This window comes from Gigantopelta aegis, chromosome 7 (assembly GCF_016097555.1).
Source record: "Gigantopelta aegis isolate Gae_Host chromosome 7, Gae_host_genome, whole genome shotgun sequence".
NCBI lineage: Eukaryota > Metazoa > Mollusca > Gastropoda > Neomphalida > Peltospiridae > Gigantopelta > Gigantopelta aegis.
This window is the reverse complement of record NC_054705.1, coordinates 30,585,477-30,613,071: the sequence shown is the minus strand read 5'-3', so window position 1 is coordinate 30,613,071 and position 27,595 is coordinate 30,585,477. Positions and strand designations below refer to the sequence as shown.

General features: G+C 35.2%; 1 protein-coding gene across 1 annotated transcript in view; it reads left to right on the top strand.

Moving 5' to 3' along the window:
• The first annotated feature begins 22,398 nt into the window (after positions 1-22,398).
• Positions 22,399-27,595, top strand: part of LOC121376921 (structural maintenance of chromosomes flexible hinge domain-containing protein 1-like) — a 92,687-nt gene continuing 87,490 nt past the window's right edge. The window contains exons 1-3 of the mRNA XM_041504725.1: positions 22,399-22,415; positions 25,079-25,192; positions 26,442-26,548. Coding sequence (XP_041360659.1) covers positions 22,410-22,415; positions 25,079-25,192; positions 26,442-26,548 — 227 coding nt within the window. The 5' untranslated portion in view covers positions 22,399-22,409. The remainder of the gene's footprint in view (positions 22,416-25,078; positions 25,193-26,441; positions 26,549-27,595) is intronic.

Below are 27,595 nucleotides of genomic sequence, written 5' to 3'. Positions count from 1 at the left end.
TATAAATTATTTTGTACTCTAGAGATGTGTTATAAATTATTTTGTACACTAGAGATGTTATAAATTATTTTGTACCCTAGAGATGTGTTATAAATAATATTATACCCTTCCCCATTACAGCATTTTGATGATATCAGTCCAAACAAGAGTTGTATATGTGTGATAGACAATGGCAAGGGCATGACTCCTAAACAGCTCAACAACTGGGCTATTTACAGACTGTCGAAATTCATCAGGAAGGAGTCGGCCATTAAAGGGTAAGAATAATAAAAAAATTCATATAGATCCATAGATGCAAAGGTGTGATGTGTAATATCAGGGCTTCTACATTATGGTAGCCCCACTCCCATGGCTAGTGATATTAAGTGTTGGGCTAGTAAATAACCATTGTTCGAGATTAACGGTATCCCGATATCCCGGGGATACCAGAATTTAATTTTGGATACCAGACTTCAAGAACCTAGTATCCCACCGGGACACCATATAATACTAAATTCTTAGGTGGGATACCAGATTTTAAAATGTTAGTATCCAAATGGGATACTGCCCAAAAATATTAATCTCGAACACTGATAACTATTATTGTCATGCCCAGTGGCTAGTGAAATTTGTTTGATCAAATATTGCAGTTAAGTTTTAAAAAACCCAAAATGAATATCCTGTCCTCACCCCAACCCCCCAATGTTATTGTTTTTAAGCTCTATCTCCCTCTTGGGTGACATATCCAAAACTTAAAGTAAAGTAGGACTAGTGAATTTTTAATTGTGCTTAGTAGATGTTTTAAATCACTGATCCCATGGCTAGTGGATATTATAAAAATTCTAGGAGTCCTGTGTATGTATAACTTTGGGACAATTTCCTAGTAATAGCCTCAAATGTGACAGGAAAGTTAATGCGATGCCATGGTAAAATCATTGTTTTAGAATGCCAGTGCTGTAAACATAAACCGTATTTTCGGAATATCACTGTACAAAGCAAATACTCTTAGTGGAAAGGGCAGGATGTAGCCGGGTGGTAACGCTCTTGCTTGATGCGCGGTCGGTCTAGGATCGATCCCCGTCGGTGGGCCTAATGGGCTATTTCTCATTCCAGCCAGTGCACCATGACTGGTATATCAAAGGCCATGGTATGTGCCATCCTGTCTGTGGGATGGTGCATATTAAAGATCCCTTGTGGAAAAATGTAGCGGGTTTCTTCTTAGAATTACCAAATGTTTGACATCGAATAGCCGATAATTAATAAATCAGTATGATCTAGTGGTGTTGTTAAACAAACCAAAGTAACTTTTAATGTAAAAGTTCATTTGTATAACACCTACAAGTTGAAGAATTCTAACCAGCTACAGAGTACTTACTTACTTAATCCCCTTCGTGCGCTAAGAAGCACATACGGCTGTAACCAGAGATCACCACTGCTGCCTGTCTTTTGCCAGCTTCTCTAGCAGCCTTCAGCTCAGACTGCCCTCTTGCATTTCCTTCTCTACTGTCCTCCTCCATGTTTCTTTCGGTCTTCCTCGTTTCCTTTTTCCAGGAGGGGTCCATCGGTGTGCCACTCTTGGTAGGGCTGTTTGAGGCATTCTGATGACATGGCCAATTCAGCGCCATCTTCGGCGCTACAGAGTATGACTCAGTAATTAAAAGTATTCTTTACACTGTATCATTAAAATATCTTTAATTTTGACAGACATCGGAATGGAACGACTGAAGAAGACGAAAGTAAGGATTCTGTGAATGATGCGGTTGATTCTAAGATTGTTCCACGATACATGAACAGCGACATTTCCTACTTCGGTGTCGGTGGGAAACAGGCCATTTTCTACATCGGAAACTCAACTCGGGTAGGCCTATATTATTTGCTAGAGAATACAAACATCGAAGTTTGTGATACAGTCACTCGAACTGCCAAATGTTGGTCTACATTTTGAAGTCAGAACCACTTGTTTTGTAGGCATTTGTTGTTTTAATTTTGTCTGTTGACCTTGAACGTGGAGTTTGGTCTTCTCCTGAAGATGTCAGTTGTATATTTATAAAATGTCATGTTAACTGTTTTTTTTTTGTCCTGTCCTGGACGGAGGAGCCAGCCAAGTCCGGCACCTGCACCCAGGACAGGCGTGCACTACAACAGCTTGCTCTGAGTGTGCACGTTAAACACTGACCTGACCTATGGTTTTGATTACACTTGATGTTTTATAAAATGAAATCACGAATACATAATTTACAGTAACTGTTCTCAGGGCTATCCTCAAATGCCATAAGCATTTTGTAACATCAGCTTTGAATAAAACAGCTTAATGATTTCTTATAGGGTTTCCATATATAAGATTTTAAAATGATGGATATATATTTATTTTTAAAGATGACCTAATGTGATTGTCATAATTGCAATTTCATTAGGAATTTAACAAAATGATGTTCATAGAGTATACTCTCAACGCCTGCAATTAAGAAAATGACAATGGCAAAAAACATGCAGTAAAATTTAAAAAAAATATAATCCACAGCCAAAAAAGTGCTGTGGAGAATTATAACTTGGATGACATGTGATGGACACTCACTGACATATGGAGAGGGTACAATAAGTTTAGCGGGAGTTTTTTTTTGTTGACGTGTGATGGATGATATACATATGGAAAGCCAGCCATGTTGTTGTATTGGTGTAATATGGTATTGATAGTGTAGTGGTACAGTTTTGTACTGGTAGAGTATAGCATTGATATTTTGTATTGGTATAGTATGGTATTGATAGTGTATTGCTATAGTATGATGTTGATAGTGTATTGGTATACATGGTATTGATCGTGTATTGGTATAGTATGGTATTGATCGTGTATTGGTATAGTATGGTATTGATAGTATATTGGTTTAGTATGGTATTGATAGTGTATTGGTATAGTATGGTATTGATAGTGTATTGGTATAGTATGGTATTGATAGTGTATTGGTATAGTATGGTATTGGTATAGTATGGTATTGATCGTATATTGGTATAGTATGGTATTGATCGTGTATTGGTATAGTATGGTATTGATAGTGTATTGGTATAGTATGGTATTGATAGTGTATTGGTATAGTATGGTATTGATAGTGTATTGGTATAGTATGGTATTGATCGTGTATTGGTATAGTATGGTATTGATCGTGTATTGGTATAGTATGGTATTGATCGTGTATTGTTATAGTATGGTATTGATAGTGTATGGTATAGTATGGTATTGATAGTGTATTGGTATAGTATGGTATTGATCGTATATTGGTATAGTATGGTATTGATAGTGTATTGGTATAGTATGGTATTGATCGTGTATGGTATGGTATTGATAGTGTATGGTATAGTATGGTATTGATCGTGTATTGGTATAGTATGGTATTGATAGTGTATTGGTATAGTATGGTATTGATAGTGTATGGTATAGTATGGTATTGATCGTGTATTGGTATAGTATGGTATTGATAGTGTATAGTATGGTATTGATAATGTATTGGTGTAGTTTTGTATTGGTATAGTATGGTATTGATAGTGTATGGTATAGTATGGTATTGATCGTGTATTGGTATAGTATGGTATTGATAGTGTATGGTATAGTATGGTATTGATCGTGTATTGGTATAGTATGGTATTGATAGTGTATAGTATGGTATTGATAATGTATTGGTGTAGTTTTGTATTGGTATAGTATGGTATTGATAGTGTAGTGATATAGTCTTGTACTGGTATAGTATGGTATTGATCGTGTATTGGTATAGTATAGTATTGATAGTGTAGTGGTATAGTCTTGTACTGGTATAGTATGGTATTGATCGTGTATTGGTATAATGTGGTGTTGGTATAGTATGGTATTAATATAGTATGGCATTGATATCTTGTATTGGTATAGTGTAGTGCTGGTAAAATGTGGTACAGTTAAATGTATATGTTTATTGTAACAGATGGTGAGTAAACCGAAGGACTCAAAAGATGTTCACGAGTTGACAATCAGCAAAGAAGAGTTTGAGAAAAAAGAGAAAAATAACGAGTCCATCTACAGCGGTTATATCAGAAACAGAAAGGTAAACAATCAAGACACTCAAAATAGAAGTGTTATTAAAATAAGGAAGGAAGGAAGGAAGGAAATGTTTTATTTAATGACGCACTCAACACATTTTATTTACAGTTCTATGGGGTCAGACATATGGTTAAGGACCACACAGATATTGAGAAAGGAAACCTGATGTTGCCACTTCATGGGCTACTCTTTTCGATTAGCAGCAAGGAATCTTTTATATGCACCATCCCACAGACAGGGTAGTACATACCACAGCCTTTGATATACCAGTTGTGGTGCACTGGCTGGAATGAGAAATAGCCCAATGGGCCCCATTGAACGGGATCAATCTCAGACCAACCACGCATCAAGCGAGCACGTTACCACTGGGCTATGTCCCGCCCCCTGAATGAATGAATGAAGGAATGAATGAATGAAGGAATGAATACAGTGGATATATCAGAAGCAGGAAAGTAAACAAGCATCATACTGAAAATAGAATAGGTGTTTTTTTTAAAGAAATAATATTAATAAAAATAAACAATGGATGTACAGTCAAACCTGTTCTAGTGGCCACCTTTAATTAGTGGTCACCTGCCGTAATCGGCCACTCTTTTTCCTCCCAAATGATTTTTAATGTAAATTCACTTGTAAATCAGATCCCCCCCCCCCCCAGTGCATTACAACTGGTATTTTCAAATGTTGTGGTATGTACTATCCTGTTTGTAGGATGGTGCATATAAAAGATCCCTTGCTACTAATGGAAAAATGTAGCAGGTTTTCTCTCTAAGACTATATGTCAAAATTACGAAATGTTTGACATCCAGTAGCCGATGATTAATAAATCAATGTGCTCTAGTGGTGTCAGTATAACAAAACAAACTTTAATTTTAAGTTGGATCCCAGATCACTAAAATACCTGTATTAAGCGGCCACAGTAAATGTTTACTGTTATGTAAAAGGGATGTTTTAAAGGGACGGACCCCAGTTTCTAAATACTAGGCATAATTTTCACCTAGACTCTAGTTTCAACCCATAAAAATGGACACTAATTTACAAACCTGTAACAAATTTGGATACAACAGAGTGAAACAAGAGTCTGTGACGTTGAAATACCCATAAAAGTAGAATAAAACGCCACTCTATGACAGTTACTATTAATATAAAAAATACGAAAAATGCATTTTGTGGTATTAGAAACACCAGGATAACCAGAAACACTTCGATTATACAGAAATGGATAATCTTAACAATAAAATATGAGTAATGTTTGATTTCAGTGATCATAAATGGCTCTAATAGTGAAAAATATGCTGTAGTGTTTAAACATTAGGGTCTGTTCCTTTAACAACAGAGACAGGGTGCAGCAGACGACCGATCTTCACACCTTCAGGAAGACTAGTACCCATTCAGTCCCGACATCTATACTGTGTATCAGTTAAGAAAGTATGGCTCTGGAATGCATTTAATTAGCTCAGGGTAGGCTGCGCTTGACAGTTGTTGATTCACTTACCATGACAATACACTGATTGAAATAGTCATTAATTAAATGGAGAAAAAACCCGGTTAAATTAATTCATTCAAGTTACACATTATTTCTGAAGAAGGCGACATGTCGAAAGTTGATTTATAGTCAACTAATCCATTAATTAGCAGTACAGATGGCCACCTGTCTTAAGCGGTCACTTTTATCTACCCCTTTATGTGAGTTCCTGAGTTTGCTGCAATTTTTAAGATGTTATCGACTATCAAAGAATTTTTAACCATTGTAATTACATATCAAATATATTTTTCTGCATAAAATATTAGTGGCTGTATATTAAACATGTTTCTGATTGTTTTAATATATGTACTAGGTAAAATTTCATTTTATTTCCTAAAATATAATTTTTTCTTACGTACGAAATTATTTGAAGACAGAATCCAGTTTTGGCTTCTTACAATTATTAAGATGACCAGAAACACATTGAATATACAGACACTGATATTGTAAACCAGAAAATATATTTAATATGTAAGTTTAATTGTAGAAATATTTTATTAGTCAGAAACATCTTACAATGCAACAAGTCAGGAATGTCCATTTAAGACAGGTTTGACTGTGTATTAATGCCAAAGTCTCTTAAGAACAAATTATAGCATTAATTTATTGGACTATTACAGTTTTTATTGTGGTATCCATTTTGCTTGACTGACATAAATTTAAATTGAAAACATAAAATTTTATATAAAATTTTGCTAAATTATTAATTTTCATGTAAACTTACATGTCAATATTGTTGTTTTATTTGTTAATTTTTTTGTTTCTTTCACTTCTGGGGAATGTTTAATACTACATGGACATTGGTGGAAATGTTTTGTTTTAGAATATATTTGCTTATATGATTTCCGACACTTTTCTTCTCATGAATATTCTATAGGCTGGGGACAACTCGCACATTCCGCCAGACGATGAAGTGATTATGAAACTCGTCGAAGAGGAGACAAATCGTGAGAGTTTTACGGCCGTCATCATCCACAGTCTGAACCCGGGTCATGTGCCGTACCTGACAAACAGACTGGAGGAATGGTCACGGCAGTTAGCGTAAGTCTTTGACTATCAGTCTGTCTTAAGGTCGACGACAGTCACTTTTCGGACCCTTGTTTTGGCTTTGTACACAGTAAGGGGTGGGACGTATCCCAGTGGTAAAGCGCTCGCTTGATGCTTGGTCAGTTTGGGATCAATCCCTGTCGGTGGGCCCATTGGGCTATTTTTCGTTCCAACTAGTACACCATGACTGGTATATCAAAGGCTGTGGTATGTGCTATTCTGTCTGTGGGATGGTGCATATAAAAGATCCCTTGCTGTTAATTGAAAAGATTAGCCCATGAAGTGGCAACAGCGGGTTTCCTCTCAATATCTGTGCTGGAAAAATTCCAATGTAAAATTGCTATTGAATTTTTTTTGTTTGCACATTACTAATGCATCTGTATGTGTTTGAAAAAAACCTTGTGATTAAAGAATGGTACCTTTTATGAAATATTTCAAGTAAAATTACGGTAAGATGTGCTATATTTATTGTCTACGAAGTGCGAAAAGTGACTGTTGTCAACCTTAGGTAACCAGAAGTCAGTTCACACAATTTTTATGTAAGTAACTGATTGTTTGGTTATGTGAATCATATTTATGTAACCAGTGAGTTACAAATGTGGTTTCTAGTGTGCTATATATCACACATCTAAAAGATCATCTGTAACAGTAAAGAGTACATACATTTTTTGAAAACTTAAAAAGTTGAAATGATCCTTTGTGACATTTAATTTTATAACTTGGAATTAAATTTGGTCTACAATACCATATTTTCATTTCTTTCTTTCCATCAGATTATTTTAAACAGATAATGTCAAAAGGCTACAGACACTTGAATGCCTATACAGGTCTGTAAAGCCTAATGGCATATACAGAGCTTCTAGATTATGGTAACCCCACTCCCATGGCTAGGGATATTCAGTGTTAGGCTAGTAAATAACTATTATAACTAGCCCAACAGCTAGTGGAAAAAAATCCTTGTCAAATGCTGCATTTAAGTCTTATTTTGTAAATATGAATATCCTGCCCCCCCCCTTTTCATCCTCAGTCTAAGGGCTTTTAAGCTCTATCTCCCTCTTTAGGTGACATATCTGATTATTACTATTAGTAAAATTGTCTTTATTTAAAGTAGAGCTAGTGAAGTTTTAATCATGGCTAGTAAATGTTTTAAATCACTGATCCCATGGCTAGTGGATTTATATAAAATTCTACCAGCCCCTATATAGCACAATATTATGTGATATTTATAATACTACAGGGACTTATGTTATGAACCATATGGATTATAGATAATAACGTGTGGGTTTTTTTCAGTCACATATAGGGAATAACTGGTTACTGTCTTAAGATATCAGCTTTATCCTGCGAAGGTTAGAATAGTGAATGCATCAAGGCTCTGCTGAGCTGCATTCACCATTCGACCTGAGCAGGATAAAGCCGTTATCTTAAAACAGTAACCAGTTATTTCTTTTATCCTGCATTCCTACAGGAATATTCGGAAAATCATTATTTATGACAGTTTTGTGTATACAAATCGAGTATTGTTAACCTAGCAAGGCTTTTGCCGTTTGACGTCATACAAGATACATGACGTCATTATTTGTAAGACGCTAGCTACATTCTGTCACATTAAAAGAACGTTTCAAAACTCTTAATTCATAAATAAATATACAAGTTTTGTATTGTTATCGCAAAAGTAAAAGTTATTTGTATTTACTGTACTTCAACAAATGATTTAAAGAGTATGTTTATTGAAAATCTACTCTGAAATACTCGAGTCGAGACGGGCTTATGTCACGTGACCTATATTTTTGGTCAGTGACTGAAAATATAGAGATTTATCTAGTCATCATATCTTGCCAGTATATACAGTGATTGCGGAATAAATCACTATTACCTTCATGGGCCGGATGGGAATGTGAAGAAAGTAATAATGTGTTTTTATTTTCAGTAACATAAAGTAATAATGTGTTTTTATTTTCAGTCACATAAAGTAATAATGTGTTTTGATTTTCAGTCACATATAAAGTAATAATGTGTTTTGATTTTCAGTTACATATAAAGTAATAATGTGTTTTCATTTTCAGTCACATATACAGTAATAATGTGTTTATTTTCAGTCACATATAAAGTAATAATGTGTTTTTATTTTCAGTCACATATAAAGTAATAATGTGTTTTTATTTTCAGTCACATATAAAGTAATAATGTGTTTTCATTTTCAGTCACATATACAGTAATAATGTGTTTTTTATTTTCAGTCACATATAAAGTAATAATGTGTTTTTATTTTCAGTCACATATATCACTACTACCTTCATGGGCCGGATGGGAATGTGAAGAAAGAGGAGGATGCTGAAAGTATGGCACCTTTCAAGAATATCAACATCCAAGTAAATATCTGGTTCTGCTCTATATTTTTATAATGAATTATTATAATAACTATTATTATCCACATAGTTCAAGATATACAGGGAAATATAACCAGTATGACACACGTGTGTCATAATGATTTCACATGCACAATGAATGACATAATTTTGGGAAGCAACGTCATAACATAATGTGGCTTCCCCAGTCTTAGCACTGTGTGATTGCTTAACAAAATATTTAAAATGTCTCAATACTGTTTATTAGCTTATTCATAAAAAATATTTATTAATAAAGTAATTATTACTCTCACATGTGAATCGTACTGAGTTTACAAAACTCATGTCAAGATTCTTGTATTGCGCAAGCCTATAGATGGTAATCAGCCTGTGTGATATTGAAGATATAAATGATTGTGTTACAGATAAAGGTGTACACTAAAGACCAGGCCCAGCCTATGGTAATCAGCCTGTGTGATATTGAAGATATAAATGTTTTTGTTACAGATAAAGGTGTACACTAAAGACCAGGCCCAGCCTATGGTAATCAGCCTGCGTGATATTAAAGATATAAATGTTTGTGTTACAGATAAAGGTTTGCACTAAAGACCAGGCCCAGCCTATGGTAATCAGCCTGTGTGATATTGAAGATATAAATGTTTTTGTTACAGATAAAGGTGTACACTAAAGACCAGGCCCAGCCTATGGTAATCAGCCTGTGTGATATTGAAGATATAAATGATTGTGTTACAGATAAAGGTGTACATTAAAGGCAAGGCCCAGCCTATGGTACTCAGCCTGCGTGATACTGAAGATATAAATGATTGTGTTATAGATAAAGGTGTACACTAAAGACCAGGCCCAGCCTATGGTACTCAGCCTGCGTGATACTGAAGATATAAATGATTGTGTTACAAATAAAGGTGTACACTAAAGGCAAGGCCCAGCCTATGGTACTCAGCCTGTGTGATATTGAAGATATAAATGATTGTGTTACAGATAAAGGTGTACACTAAAGGCCAGGCCCAGCCTATGGTAATCAGCCTGCGTGATATTGAAGATATAAATGATTGTGTTACAGATAAAGGTGTACACTAAAGGCCAGGCCCAGCCTGCGTGATACTGAAGATATAAATGATTGTGTTACAGATACAGCCTGCATGATATTGAAGATATAAATGATTGTGTTACAGATAAAGGTGTACACTAAAGACCAGGCCCAGCCTATGGTAATCAGCCTGCGTGATATTGAAGATATAAATGATTGTGTTACAGATAAAGGTGTACACTAAAGACCAGGCCCAGCCTATGGTAATCAGCCTGCGTGATACTGAAGATATAAATGATTGTGTTACAGATAAAGGTGTACACTAAAGGCCAGGCCCAGCCTATGGTAATCAGCCTGCGTGATATTGAAGACGACATGCAGACGTTGTTTGTAAGGTCAGCAGCCAGCACATTTGAGTTCAAGGCCACGGTAGATGGGTTCCATGCTGTCGAAGGCATTGTGAGATATCACCCCTTCCTGTACGAGAAAGAAACATTTCCATCAGATATATTCGATCCAAGAAGTAAGAGATTTTTTTAATTATTCTAACTCCACAACCTATTTTGGGTGTAATGTAGCTAGTTGAACCATGTATTTGTACATCTGCTGGTCTTCTAGAATTTTTATAAAATCCACTAGCCATGGAATCAGTGATTTAAAAAAGTTACTAGCCACAATTAAAAATTCACTAGCCCTACTTTACTTTAAGTTAATACAATTTACTAAATAATAGTAATAATCGGATATGTCACTTAAAGAGGGAGATAGAGCTTAAAAACTCTAACATTGGGGGGATGGGGTGGGAGCATGATATTCATATTTATAAAATGGACTTAACTGCAACATTTGACCCCCCAAAAAAAATTCACTAGCCGTAGGGCATGGTGATAGTAGTTATTTACTAGCCCAACATTGAATATCACTAGCCATGGGAGTGGGGCTACCATAATCTAGAAGCCCTGATCTGTCTAATTAAACCTCCCGGCATGGGTGGGAGAATCTAGCTCGGGTAGAAAGAAACAAAGAAATGTTTTATTTAACGACGCACTCATCACATTTTATTTACGGTTATATGGCGTCAGACATATGGTTAAGGACCACACAGATTTTGAGAGGAAATCCGCTGTCACCACTACATGGGCTACTCTTTCCGATTAGCAGCAAGGGATCTTTTATTTGCGCTTCCCACAGGCAGGATAGCACAAACCATGGCCTTTGTTGAACCAGTTATGGATCACTGGTCGGTGCAAGTGGTTTACACCTAGCCACTGAGCCTTGCGGAGCACTCACTCACTCAGGGTTTGGAGTCGGTATCTGGATTAAAAAATCCCATGCCTCGACTGTGATCCGAACCCAGTACCTACCAGCCTGTTGACCGATGGCCTAACCACGACGCCACCGAGGCCGGTAGGCTCGGGTAGAGTGCTCATCCTAAGGTGCTTATGTCTTAGGAACAAATATTCCTCAGTGGACCCATTCTCTGAGCTGCATCGCATTCCAAATGAAACTTTAAACCTTGTTTTGTTTAACGACACCACCAGAATTTAGAAACATTGATTAGTAACCATTGGCAGGACTAGCTTTGGGTAAGCAAAACATTTCACCAAATTATGTATTAAAGAAATGCAAAACCCAGAGTTATTTTGCAACAAAACACCAATTATAACATGATTTTTTTTCGCCAAATGCAAATAAAATTCGCCAATTGTTCCTAAAATTTGCAATTAGCGAATTTGGCGAGTGGCAGAGATTTGGCTATTGAATCTCAAACATTTGGTAATTTTGACACACAGTCTTCATTGGAAACCTACTACATTTTTCCATTGGCAGCAAGGCATATTTTGTACGCACTTTCCAACAAACAAGACAGCACATACCACAGCCTTTGATATATTAGTCATGAGGCTGTGGTTAGGATGAGAAAAACTCAGTCAGAGAATTGGGGATTTGGTCCTTCAACTTGAGGTAGATCCTGTACCAGAATATGAAACAAATGAATTTATGTGCTAATCTCCACTTTGGATGTAACAAATTTTTATAAAAAATAGTCTTCATTTTCTCATCATTGTCTTGTTACTGTAAATCAGAAAATGTTAGAGAGCATAAAATATTTGCGAATTTAGCGAAGCCATAAAAAACGCTAAATCTAAAAAATCGAACAAGTCTTAAAACGTATACATATTTAATAACGATTTCAATTAATCAACTGTGAACAATTCAATTGGATTTCAGAGTACACTCTGATCGAGGAGTACGTGCTAGTTATTACACACATAGCTAGTTATTACACACATAGTTCAAGATTCACACGGAAATATACCGTACACTCTGATCGAGGAGTACGTGATAGTTATTCACACACATATCGTTCACAGATTCACACACGGAAATATACCGTACACTCTGATCGAGGAGTACGTGATAGTTATTACACACATAGTTCAAGATTCACACGGAAATATACTGTACACTCTGATCGAGGAGTACGTGGTAGTTATTACACACATAGTTCAAGATTCACACGGAAATATACCGTACACTCTGATCGAGGAGTACGTGATAGTTATTACACACATAGTTCAAGATTCACACGGAAATATACCGTACACTCTGATCGAGGAGTACGTGATAGTTATTACACACATAGTTCAAGATTCACACGGAAATATACCGTACACTCTGATCGAGGAGTACGTGATAGTTATTACACACATAGTTCAAGATTCACACGGAAATATACCGTACACTCTGATCGAGGAGTACGTGATAGTTATTACACACATAGTTCAAGATTCACACGGAAATATACCGTACACTCTGATCGAGGAGTACGTGATAGTTATTACACACATAGTTCAAGATTCACACGGAAATATACCGTACACTCTGATCGAGGAGTACGTGATAGTTATTACACACATAGTTCAAGATTCACACGGAAATATACCGTACACTCTGATCGAGGAGTACGTGTTATTACACACATAGTTCAAGATTCACACGGAAATATACCGTACACTCTGATCGAGGAGTACGTACAGTTATTACACACAGTTCAAGATTCACACGGAAATATACCGTACACTCTGATCGAGGAGTACGTGATAGTTATTACACACATAGTTCAAGATTCACACGGAAATATACCGTACACTCTGATCGAGGAGTACGTGATAGTTATTACACACATAGTTCAAGATTCACACGGAAATATACCGTACACTCTGATCGAGGAGTACGTGCTAGTTATTACACACATAGTTCAAGATTCACACGGAAATATACCGTACACTCTGATCGAGGAGTACGTGATAGTTATTACACACATAGTTCAAGATTCACAGAAATATACCGTACACTCTGATCGAGGAGTACGTGATAGTTATTACACACATAGTTCAAGATTCACACGGAAATATACCGTACACTCTGATCGAGGAGTACGTGATAGTTATTACACACATAGTTCAAGATTCACACGGAAATATACCGTACACTCTGATCGAGGAGTACGTGATAGTTATTACACACATAGTTCAAGATTCAAGATTCACACTCTGATCGAGGAGTACGTGAAGTTATACACACATAGTTCAAGATTCGTAATATACTACTGATCGAGGTAGTACGTGATAGTTATTACACACATAGTTCAAGATAGTCAAGATTCACACGGAAATATACCGTACACTCTGATCGAGGAGTACGTGATAGTTATTACACACATAGTTCAAGATTCACACGGAAATATACCGTACACTCTGATCGAGGAGTACGTGATAGTTATTACACACATAGTTCAAGATTCACACGGAAATATACCGTACACTCTGATCGAGGAGTACGTGATAGTTATTACACACATAGTTCAAGATTCACACGGAAATATACCGTACACTCTGATCGAGGAGTACGTGATAGTTATTACACACATAGTTCAAGATTCACACGGAAATATACCGTTGATCGAGGAGTACGTTAGTTACACATCGAGGAGTACGTGATAGTTATTACACACATAGTTCAAGATTCACACGGAAATATATACCGTACACTCTGATCGAGGAGTACGTGATAGTTATTACACACATAGTTCAAGATTCACACGGAAATATACCGTACACTCTGATCGAGGAGTACGTGATAGTTATTACACACATAGTTCAAGATTCACACGGAAATATACCGTACACTCTGATCGAGGAGTACGTGATAGTTATTACACACATAGTTCAAGATTCACACGGAAATATACCGTACACTCTGATCGAGGAGTACGTGATAGTTATTACACACATAGTTCAAGATTCACACGGAAATATACCGTACACTCTGATCGAGGAGTACGTGATAGTTATTACACACATAGTTCAAGATTCACACGGAAATATACCGTACACTCTGATCGAGGAGTACGTGCTAGTTATTACACACATAGTTCAAGATTCACACGGAAATATACCGTACACTCTGATCGAGGAGTACGTGGTAGTTATTACACACATAGTTCAAGATTCACACGGAAATATACCGTACACTCTGATCGAGGAGTACGTGATAGTTATTACACACATAGTTCAAGATTCACACGGAAATATACCGTACACTCTGATCGAGGAGTACGTGATAGTTATTACACACATAGTTCAAGATTCACACGGAAATATACCGTACACTCTGATCGAGGAGTACGTGATAGTTATTACACACATAGTTCAAGATTCACACGGAAATATACCGTACACTCTGATCGAGGAGTACGTGATAGTTATTACACACATAGTTCAAGATTCACACAAATATACCGTACACTCTGATCGAGGAGTACAAGTTCAAGATTCACACGGAAATATACCGTACACTCTGATCGAGGAGTACAGTTATTACACACATAGTTCAAGATTCACACGAAATATACGTACACTCTGATCGAGGAGTACGTGATAGTTATTACACACATAGTTCAAGATTCACACGGAAATATACCGTACACTCTGATCGAGGAGTACGTGATAGTTATTACACACATAGTTCAAGATTCACACGGAAATATACCGTACACTCTGATCGAGGAGTACGTGATAGTTATTACACACATAGTTCAAGATTCACACGGAAATATACCGTACACTCTGATCGAGGAGTACGTGATAGTTATTACACACATAGTTCAAGATTCACACGGAAATATACCGTACACTCTGATCGAGGAGTACGTGATAGTTATTACACACATAGTTCAAGATTCACACGGAAATATACCGTACACTCTGATCGAGGAGTACGTGATAGTTATTACACACATAGTTCAAGATTCACACGGAAATATACCGTACACTCTGATCGAGGAGTACGTGATAGTTATTACACACATAGTTCAAGATTCACACGGAAATATACCGTACACTCTGATCGAGGAGTACGTGATAGTTATTACACACATAGTTCAAGATTCACACGGAAATATTCCGTACACTCTGATCGAGGAGTACGTGATAGTTATTACACACATAGTTCAAGATTCACACGGAAATATTCCGTAAACTCTGATTGAGGAGTATATGCTAGTTATTATTACACACATAGTTCAAGATTCACACGGAAATATACTGTACACTCTGATCGAGGAGTACGTGGTAGTTATTACACACATAGTTCAAGATTCACACGGAAATATACCGTACACTCTGATCGAGGAGTACGTGATAGTTATTACACACATAGTTCAAGATTCACACGGAAATATACCGTACACTCTGATCGAGGAGTACGTGCTAGTTATTACACACATAGTTCAAGATTCACACGGAAATATACCGTACACTCTGATCGAGGAGTACGTGATAGTTATTACACACATAGTTCAAGATTCACACGGAAATATACCTCTGATCGAGGAGTACACACTGTTCAAGATCGAAATAGTACACTCTGATTGAGGAGTAGATGCTAGTTATTACACACATAGTTCAAGATTCACACGGAAATATACCGTACACTCTGATCGAGGAGTACGTGATAGTTATTACACACATAGTTCAAGATTCACACGGAAATATACCGTACACTCTGATCGAGGAGTACGTGATAGTTATTACACACATAGTTCAAGATTCACACGGAAATATACCGTACACTCTGATCGAGGAGTACGTGATAGTTATTACACACATAGTTCACACACATAGTTCAAGATTCACACGGAAATATATACTGTACACTCTGATCGAGGAGTACGTGCTAGTTATTACGCTTTTGCTCGGGCAATACAGGAATCGTAACACTCGTTTTGTAAAAGCAGTTTGACACACAAGCTCGTATAATACTCTCTATTTATCTCATGTTTCACTATAATACAAGATTCATATGGATTATGAAATTCTCTGAAAGTCATGGAATTTACATGTCATTTTCCAGTCTCGAAAAGTCATGAAATTTTGAGTTGAATTAAGTTACGGAAAATAAAAATTACTTAATAATTAAATTTTATTAGTTTAAAATAAAAATTGAAGAGTTTGTCAGTTTGTCTTAAATTGTATTGTAATTTATTGTGGTTTAATGATAGCAGAAAAGGTAATGGAAAATGCCTTTAAAAATCATGAAAAGTCATGGGATTTAGTTTGTAACATTTGTTATCCTGTTGATGGGAAAGTATATAAAAGAACCTTTGCTGCTTATGCTAATAGACAACAATAGTGTGTGTGTGGCAACAGCAGGGTTTTTTCTTTTCTTGTTTAGACCATGTGTCACACTTATATGTTGGACACATGGGGTCGAATTTACAAAGACTGTTTTAACCTTACACACATGTATCTACATGTATTTACTATGCTTAAACACCTGCATTTAAGAAAAACAGGCTATGTACATTTGGCCCATAATATGTAGTGTTTGAAATGTGCTTAGATAGTGTTAAACGGGTTTTGATTTTGTTAAGCATTCATTTATCTGTTAATTGTCAAGCTATGTTCAGGGGTTCCCCCAGAGCCATATAGCATATTGGGCCGCTACTCCATGGGTGTGCAAATAAGCACTTTGACGTCTTATTAATTAATTAATAAATAAATAAATAAATAATATAGTAAAATAATTTAAACCCCCCCCCAAAAAAACCCATCATTTGCTGGTTTGAAGGCAAACACTAAATTGTTTTCAACCCACTACCCAAAACCCACTTATTTTGGCTAGATTTGTGTAAACTGATGCTGAAAACGTAAGCGCCTTATAAAAAATCCTTGGGAAAGGCCTATATGTTTACATTTATAACGAAATCTGATTATATATTTTTCAGTTTTGAGTGGTGCTCTGTTCCTAAGAAAATCAGGACTGTTCCCTCCGAATGCTACAACAGGTAAAGAGTTGATTGGTATTAGTTTCAGCTAACAAATTTAGCAAGATTCCGTGCTTTGACGAATCCCAGATTTTGGATCAGAAGCATTATAGATAGAGGATTCGTCACAATTGTTTTTTACTGTGGAAAATATCAAATGAGTCTATACATGTTAATCGGTATTTGTTGAGGCTCTGCCCGAGACAAATACTGATTAACTAGACTCATTTGATATTTTACATATTAAAAATCATGAGTAGTAAATTCTACTTATCCTAAACCCTTCTAAAATAACATTTTAATTCAATATTTAGTAAATCAAAGTTCTGAAGTTGATTCACTGGTAATAATGATGTCATCGCAATTAGCACAAATGTAGTTTGACATCACGCACTTCAACTAAATTTCATGTAAATATTACGCTCAGGTATATAAGTCTTGTTGGCTGTAAACAAATGACCCATTGACAGCAAAACCTGTTTAACTGAGTTAATAATGGTAAATATCAAATGGGTTTATAATATTATGATAAGTTATAGAATAAATAAGATTATGAGATGGAATTCCAAAATATCTATATCTAGTTTAAAGACTCAATGGATAGGTGTAAGACCACTACACCCTCTTCTCTTTCACTAACTACTAACCAACTAACAACTAACCCACTGTCCTGGCTGAGTGTGTGTGCCCAGGACAGCGTGCTTGAACCTTAATTGGATATCAATTTATAAAGATCTTTTTGAGTGGTGTTTGTATTTGTTGTATTGTAGAATTTCCGGTGTTCTGTGGACTGACGACAGTTTCCAGGTGAGCACAAACAAACTCACCTTCCTTGACCTTGAGATAAAGCTCCGGGACAAGTCGACAAAATTCACTCGAGTTATAAGTGGACACGTAAGTCAGTTTTTTATACATTACCACTATTGTAGATCCAGAGATTTACATATCTTTTTAGTATCGATCATATTCTTTTAGCTTGGTTTGAGAGCGTCTTATTAAACAATGTACCAGTTATTAAACAATGTACTGCACATTAGACATCGAACAGTGACTCGTTAAACATTGTATTTTATGTTAGATGTTTGTCAGTGACTCATTAAAAAATGTACCATATGTTAGACATCTAACAGTGACTCATTAAACATTGTATTGTATGTTATACGTCTTAACAGTGACACATTAAACATTGTACTGTATGTTAGACGTCTAACGGTGACTTATTAAACATTGTATTGTATGTTAGATGTCTAATGGTGACTAATTAAACAATATATTGTATGTTAGACGTCCAACATACAATACATTGTTTAATGAGTCACTGTTAGACGTCCAACATACAATACATTGTTTAATGAGTCACTGTTTGACGTCTAAACAATGTATTGTATGTTAGACATCTAACAGTGACTCATTAAACAATGTATTGTATGTTAGACGTCTGACAGTGACTCATTAAACAATGTATTGTATGTTAGACGTCTAACAGTGACTCATTAAACAATGTATTCTATGTTAGACGTCTAACAGTGACTCATTAAACAATGTATTGTATGCTAGACGTCTGACAGTGACTCATTAAACAATGTATTGTATGTTAGACGTCTGACAGTGACTCATTAAACAATGTATTGTATGTTAGACATCTGACAGTGACTCATTAAACAATGTATTGTATGTTAGACGTCTGACAGTGACTCATTAAACAATGTATTGTATGTTAGACATCTGTCAGTGACTCATTAAACATTATACCATATGTTAGACATCTGTCAGTGACTCATTAAACAGTGTATTGTATGTTAGATGTCTAACAGTGACTCATTAAACAGTGTATTGTATGTTAAATGTCTAACAGTGACTCATTAAACAATCTATTGTATGTTAAATGTCTGTCAGTGACTCATTAAACAATGTATTGTTTGTTAGATATCTTAACAGTGACTCATTAAACAATGTATTGTATGTTAGATGTCTAACAGTGACTCATTAAACAAAGTATTGTATGTTAGACGTCTAATAGTGACTCATTAAACAATGTATTGTATTTTAGACATCTGTCAGTGACTCATTAAACAGTGTATTGTATGTTAGATGTCTAACAGTGACTCATTAAACAGTGTAATGTATGTTAAATGTCTAACAGTGACTCATTAAACAATGTATTGTATGTTAAGTGTCTGTCAGTGACTCATTAAACAATGTATTGTTTGTTAGATATCTTAACAGTGACTCATTAAACAATGTATATACATGTATGTTAGTGTCTAACAGTGACTCATTAAACAAAGTATTGTATGTTAGACGTCTAACAGTGACTCATTAAACAATGTATATACATGTATGTTAGTGTCTAACAGTGACTTATTAAACAATGTACCATATGTTAGATGTCTAACAGTGACTCATTAAACAATGTACCATATGTTAGATGTCTAACAGTGACTCATTAAACAATGTACCATATGTTAGATGTCTAACAGTGAATCATTAAACAATGTACCATATGTTAGATGTCTAACAGTGACTCATTAAACAATGTACCATATGTTAGATGTCTAACAGTGACTCATTAAACAATGTACCATATGTTAGATGTCTAACAGTGACTCATTAAACAATTTATTGTATGTTAGACAGGTAACAATAGCTTATTAAACAATGTACTTTATGTTAGAGATTTAACAGTGACTCCTTAAACAATGTACCATGTTAAACGTCTAACAGTGACTGAGTTTCATAAAATATTCCTTTTTATTTTTTCTGTAGCTTGTTTTTAAAAAAAAATTCTATTCTTTCAATGTTACTTTAAATATTTCTGAGGACCTAGTGGAAAATGAAATAAAATCATCATTTCATCATAATTTTCATCATTTTCATCGTTATCATTGTTAATATTATCATCACTATCGTCATCATTGTTATTATTATTATAATTTGTTGTTTCAGGAGAAGAGAACTCTGGTTGAGAAGGACTTTCCGCAGTGGTTACGAGAATGCCACGAGTTGCACGACAAACAGATTTACTTCAGCGGGTACCGTGGGATGATCACCCGGTCTGACCTGCCCAAACAGAAACAGTCTCCATGGGCCGTGTTTGACAAGGTCGAGTGGGACGGCAGGGAATACAAGAAAGGCATGATGGTAACGGTTTATACACTTCTGTGTGATCATATTACCATACAGTTTATACAGTTCTGTGTTATCATATTACCATACAGTTTACACAGTTCTGTGTTATCATATTACCATACAGTTTATACACTTCTGTGTTATCATATTACCATACAGTTTATACACTTCTGTGTTATCATATTACCATACAGTTTATACAGTTCTGTGTGATCATATTACCATACAGTTTATACACTTCTGTGTTATCATATTACCATACAGTTTATACAGTTCTGTGATCATATTACCATACAGTTTACACAGTTCTGTGATCATATTACCATACAGTTTATACAGTTCTGTGTTATCATATTACCATACAGTTTATACAGTTCTGTGATCATATTACCATACAGTTTACACAGTTCTGTGTTATCATATTACCATACAGTTTATACACTTCTGTGTGATCATATTACCATACAGTTTACACAGTTCTGTGTTATCATATTACCATACAGTTTATACACTTCTGTGTGATCATATTACCATACAGTTTATACAGTTCTGTGTTATCATATTACCATACAGTTTATACAGTTCTGTGTGATCATATTACCATACAGTTTATACACTTCTGTGTTATCATATTACCATACAGTTTATACAGTTCTGTGTGATCATATTACCATACAGTTTATACAGTTCTGTGTTATCATATTACCATACAGTTTATACAGTTCTGTGTGATCATATTACCATACAGTTTATACAGTTCTGTGTGATCATATTACCATACAGTTTATACAGTTCTGTGTTATCATATTACCATACAGTTTATACACTTCTGTGTGATCATATTACCATACAGTTTATACAGTTCTGTGTTATCATATTACCATACAGTTTACACAGTTCTGTGTGATCATATTACCATACAGTTTATACACTTCTGTGTGATCATATTACCATACAGTTTATACAGGTCGTGTGGGATGGCATTAACATTACAATAAAGGGTTATGATTATTAACATTACATACACTTCTGTGTGATCATATTACCATACAGTACACAGTTCTGTGTGATCATATTACCATACAGTTTATACACTTCTGTGTTATCATATTACCATACAGTTTACACAGTTCTGTGTGATCATATTACCATACAGTATACAGTTCTGTGTGATCATATTACCATACAGTTTACACAGTTCTGTGTTATCATATTACCATACAGTTTATACACTTCTGTGTGATCATATTACCATACAGTTTACACAGTTCTGTGTTATCATATTACCATACAGTTCACACTGACGGGTACACTTCTGTGTGATCATATTACCATACAGTTTATACAGTTCTGTGTTATCATATTACCATACAGTTTACACAGTTCTGTGTGATCATATTACCATACAGTTTATACACTTCTGTGTGATCATATTACCATTCAGTTTATACACTTCTGTGTGATCATATTACCATACAGTTTATACAGTTCTGTGTTATCATATTACCATACAGTTTACACAGTTCTGTGTTATCATATTACCATACAGTTTATACAGTTCTGTGTGATCATATTACCATACAGTTTATACACTTCTGTGTGATCATATTACCATACAGTTTATACAGGTCGTGTGGGATGGCAGGGAATACAAGAAAGGCATGATGGTAACGGTTTATACACTTCTGTGTGATCATATTACCATACAGTTTATACAGTTCTGTGTTATCATATTACCATACAGTTTATACAGTTCTGTGTTATCATATTACCATACAGTTTATACAGTTCTGTGTTATCATATTACTATTACAATACACTGACGGTGCAGTTTACACAGTTCTGTGTGATCATATTACCATACAGTTTATACACTTCTGTGTGATCATATTACCATACAGTTTATACAGGTCGTGTGGGATGGCAGGGAATACAAGAAAGGCATGATGGTAACGGTTTATACACTTCTGTGTGATCATATTACCATACAGTTTATACAGTTCTGTGTTATCATATTACCATACAGTTTATACAGTTCTGTGTTATCATATTACCATACAGTTTATACAGTTCTGTGTTATCATATTACCATGCAGTTTACACAGTTCTGTGTGATCATATTACCATACACACACTTCTGTGTGATCATATTACCATACAGTTTATACACTTCTGTGTGATCATATTACCATGCAGTTTACACAGTTCTGTGTGATCATATTACCATACAGTTTATACAGTTCTGTGTTATCATATTACCATACAGTTTATACAGTTCTGTGTTATCATATTACCATGCAGTTTACACAGTTCTGTGTGATCATATTACCATACAGTTTATACACTTCTGTGTGATCATATTACCATACAGTTTATACACTTCTGTGTGATCATATTACCATACAGTTTATACAGTTCTGTGTTATCATATTACCATACAGTTTATACAGTTCTGTGTTATCATATTACCATGCAGTTTACACAGTTCTGTGTGATCATATTACCATACAGTTTATACACTTCTGTGTGATCATATTACCATACAGTTTATACACTTCTGTGTGATCATATTACCATGCAGTTTACACAGTTCTGTGTGATCATATTACCATACAGTTTATACAGTTCTGTGTTATCATATTACCATACAGTTTATACACTTCTGTGTTATCATATTACCATACAGTTTATACACTTCTGTGTGATCATATTACCATACAGTTTATACAGTTCTGTGTTATCATATTACCATACAGTTTATACACTTCTGTGTGATCATATTACCATACAGTTTATACAGTTTTGTGTGATCATATTACCATACAGTTAAAGTTCTATGGGATCATATTACCATGCAGTTTACACAGTTCTGTGTGATCATACTACCATACAGTTTATACACTTCTGTGTTATCATATTACCATACAGTTTATACAGTTCTGTGTGATCATATTACCATACAGTTTATACACTTCTGTGTTATCATATTACCATACAGTTTATACAGTTCTGTGTTATCATATTACCATACAGTTTATACAGTTCTGTGTTATCATATTACCATACAGTTTATACACTTCTGTGTGATCATATTACCATACAGTTTATACACTTCTGTGTGATCATATTACCATACAGTTTATACAGTTCTGTGTTATCATATTACCATACAGTTTATACACTTCTGTGTGATCATATTACCATACAGTTTATACAGTTCTGTGTTATCATATTACCATACAGTTTATACAGTTCTGTGTTATCATATTACCATACAGTTTATACACTTCTGTGTGATCATATTACCATACAGTTTATACACTTCTGTGTGATCATATTACCATACAGTTTATACATTTCTGTGTGATCATATTACCATACAGTTTATACAGTTCTGTGTGATCATATTACCATACAGTTTGTACAGTTCTGTGTGATCATATTACCATACAGTTTATACACTTCTGTGTGATTTACCATACAGTTTATACAGTTTTGTGTGATCATATTACCATACAGTTAAAGTTCTGTGGGATCATATTACCATGCAGTTTACACAGTTCTGTGTGATCATATTACCATACAGTTTATACATTTCTGTGTGATCATATTACCATACAGTTTATACAGTTCTGTGTGATCATATTACCATACAGTTTATACAGTTCTGTGTGATCATATTACCATACAGTTTATACAGTTCTGTGATCATATTACCATACAGTTTACACAGTTCTGTGATCATATTACCATACAGTTTATACAGTTCTGTGTGATCATATTACCATACAGTTTACACAGTTCTGTGATCATATTACCATACAGTTTACACAGTTTTGTGTGATCATATTACCATACAGTTTATACACTTCTGTGTTATCATATTACCATACAGTTTATACAGTTCTGTGATCATATTACCATACAGTTTACACACTTCTGTGTGATCATATTACCATACAGTTTACACAGTTCTGTGTGATCATATTACCATACAGTTTATACACTTCTGTGTGATCATATTACCATACAGTTTACACAGTTTTGTGTGATCATATTACCATACAGTTTATACACTTCTGTGTGATCATATTACCATACAGTTTATACACTTCTGTGTGATCATATTACCATACAGTTTATACAGTTCTGTGTGATCATATTACCATACAGTTTATACACTTCTGTGTGATCATATTATCATACAGTTTATACAGTTCTGTGTGATCATATTACCATACAGTTTATACACTTCTGTGTGATCATATTACCATACAGTTTATACACTTCTGTGTGATCATATTACCATACAGTTTATACAGTTCTGTGTGATCATATTACCATACAGTTTATACAGTTCTGTTTGATCATATTACCATACAGTTTATACAGTTCTGTTTGATCATATTACCATACAGTTTATACAGTTCTGTTTGATCATATTACCATACAGTTTATACAGTTCTGTTTGATCATATTACCATACAGTTTACACAGTTCTGTGAGATCATATTACCATATAGTTTATACAGTTCTGTGTAACAATATTACAATAGTTTTAAACCACTGTTATGCATCAAGTCTTGATAACAGATGTGTTGTTGTTTTGCAGGTCCGCATCCAAAGGACGCAGCCAGTTTTGATGGGAACAATCAAGTCATTCTTGCTGTATGGGGAATACGACGGCAATGTCTTCTCAACCGGCGGTGATATTGAAATCATACAGGTATTACACAGTACCACAGTACCTCAGGCTTGTCGGTATGTGTGTGCTGCAGGGGACAGTATGTCAGTTTGCAGTTCCGTCAACTGGTAGAAAGATGCTAGAAGGCTGTGCTAGAAAAAACTGTCTAGCAGCACAGTAATGCGCCCTTTTCATTGGTTAACCTGTCTGTGGGATGGTGCATATAAAAGATCCCTTGCTGCTAATCGAAAAGAGTAGCCCATGAATTGGCCACAGCGAGTTTCCTCCTTCAATATCTGTGTGGTCCTTAACCATATGTCTGATGTCATATAACCATAAATAAAATGTGTTGAGTGCGTGGTTAAATTAAACATTTCCTTCCTTTTTTCATTGGTTAATTTCTCTCTTTGTTAACAAGGTGTATGACAATCTGCAAAAGGACTTGTGACAAAAACTATTAATTTTAGGTAATCAGCTGTCAATTCACATGATCTTTTACCTTGGTTATGTGTGAATTATACTTGTGTAACTCAATCAGTTACCTAAAAATATGCATTGTTCTTAAATTCTTAATACTGTGGTGTATATGTTTGAATTACCAGATGTTTGACTTGCAATAGCCACAGATAAATTAATCAATGTGCTTTAGTAGTAATGTTAAATAAAACAAAACTTCAGCTGAAGACTATTTGACAGAATTACCAAATATTTGACATCCATTTGCTGATGGTTAATTAATCAATGTTCGCATTCCAGTTATTGCACCGTGACTGGTATATGCTATTCTGTCGTATAGCATCTTTCTTTTCTGAGATTTTATGTAAAAATTATTAAATATTTGCCATCCATTTGCTGATGATCAATTAATTAATGTTCTCATTCCAGCCAGTGCACCATGACTGGTATATAAAAAGGCCATGGTATGTGCTATCCTGTCATATAGCATCTATCTTCTCTAAGACTTTGTCCAAATTATCAAATATTTGACATCCTTCTGCTGATGATTAATTAATCAATGTTTTCATTCCAGTCAGTGCACCATGACTGGTATATAAAAAGGTCATGGTATGTGCTATCCTGTCATATAGCGTCTTTCCAGATCTAAGACTTTATGTCTAAATTATCAAATATTTGACATCCATTTGCCGATGATTAATTAATCAATGTTCTCATTGCAGTCTGCACCATGACTGGTATATAAAAGTCCATGGTATGTGCTATCTTGTCATGTAGCAGGTTTCCTCCAAATTATCAAATGTTTATAATTAATAAATAAACTTTCTTATTACAGGAGCCACGATCACTGTACGATGACGTGAGAATTGTCCCATTATCCAAGCTGGATCGAACCACATCAGAACAGACAATCAGAAAATACATCGAAGATGAAGAAGCCAAGTGAGTAGACAAACGTTGAAACCTGCTATTTAAACCACTGTGTTAAAGTCACAATGCTACGAACAGTTCATCCGTTAAATGGTCGTTACATAGAGAATAACTAGTAGAGCCACCAAAAATCGTGACCGCGGAAATCACAGAATCAGCCGTCGAAAAGGAAGTTCCCGTTTTCCACGGAAAACATGTTTTTTTGGTCAAAATCGTCCTTTTTTTCCCCGGTTATTTTTACAATTTTTTTTTTTAAATCGTACTTTTCTCTATAAACAGAGACCTTTTGACTTCTTATTCATTGAAATAACCTCGTGCTTTCTTACTTGTCTGTTAATTGCCAAATTGTTGTAGCACAAGCCTGTCATGGGCGCCGGCCTTGGCCGGCTCCCCTGTCCAGGACAGGAAAGATGGAGGGGTAGAAGAAGGGACCACCTGTGCTAACTGGCGTAAAGAGCGCCAGCCGCCCAGTCGGAGCCGGTAGCAGGCGGGGGCTTGACTGGTAAATGACAATAATTTAAAATACATTGAACGCATTGGCGCGTAGCACATCAGAAAGTTCAGTCACTGTCGGTTTCCGATAATAACGGTATTAACCAAGATGTAACCTTAAACCATTATTTAGCCCATTATTGTGTATCTATAGTAAATTAAATGTTGTTTTTATTTTTAAATACTTCCGAAATAAAACATTCTGATTCACTGCAGTATCAAAGATAATTTTTTTAACAACATTTCCATTCAATAATTGTATCTTAAATTTACTAACATTTAAATTGTTGTTGAAACAGACTTAACCCAGACTGGCATCATTGATTGACAGATGCCAGTATGTATTACAGTATATACTGTAATACAATGCAATGTATCGTTATTTATTGTTTATTTGTTTACATGCAATCAAATACTAGACTGTTATTTAGTATAGTTTGTGTCCGCACTTGAATATATAAGTCACAGAAATTGCTGTTTTGACGACGATTTGCATGCAGATGATGGGTTCATTGCGGAGTTACTGGTTTCTTACTGCACGTAAATCTCGGAAATTGCTAGTATTGC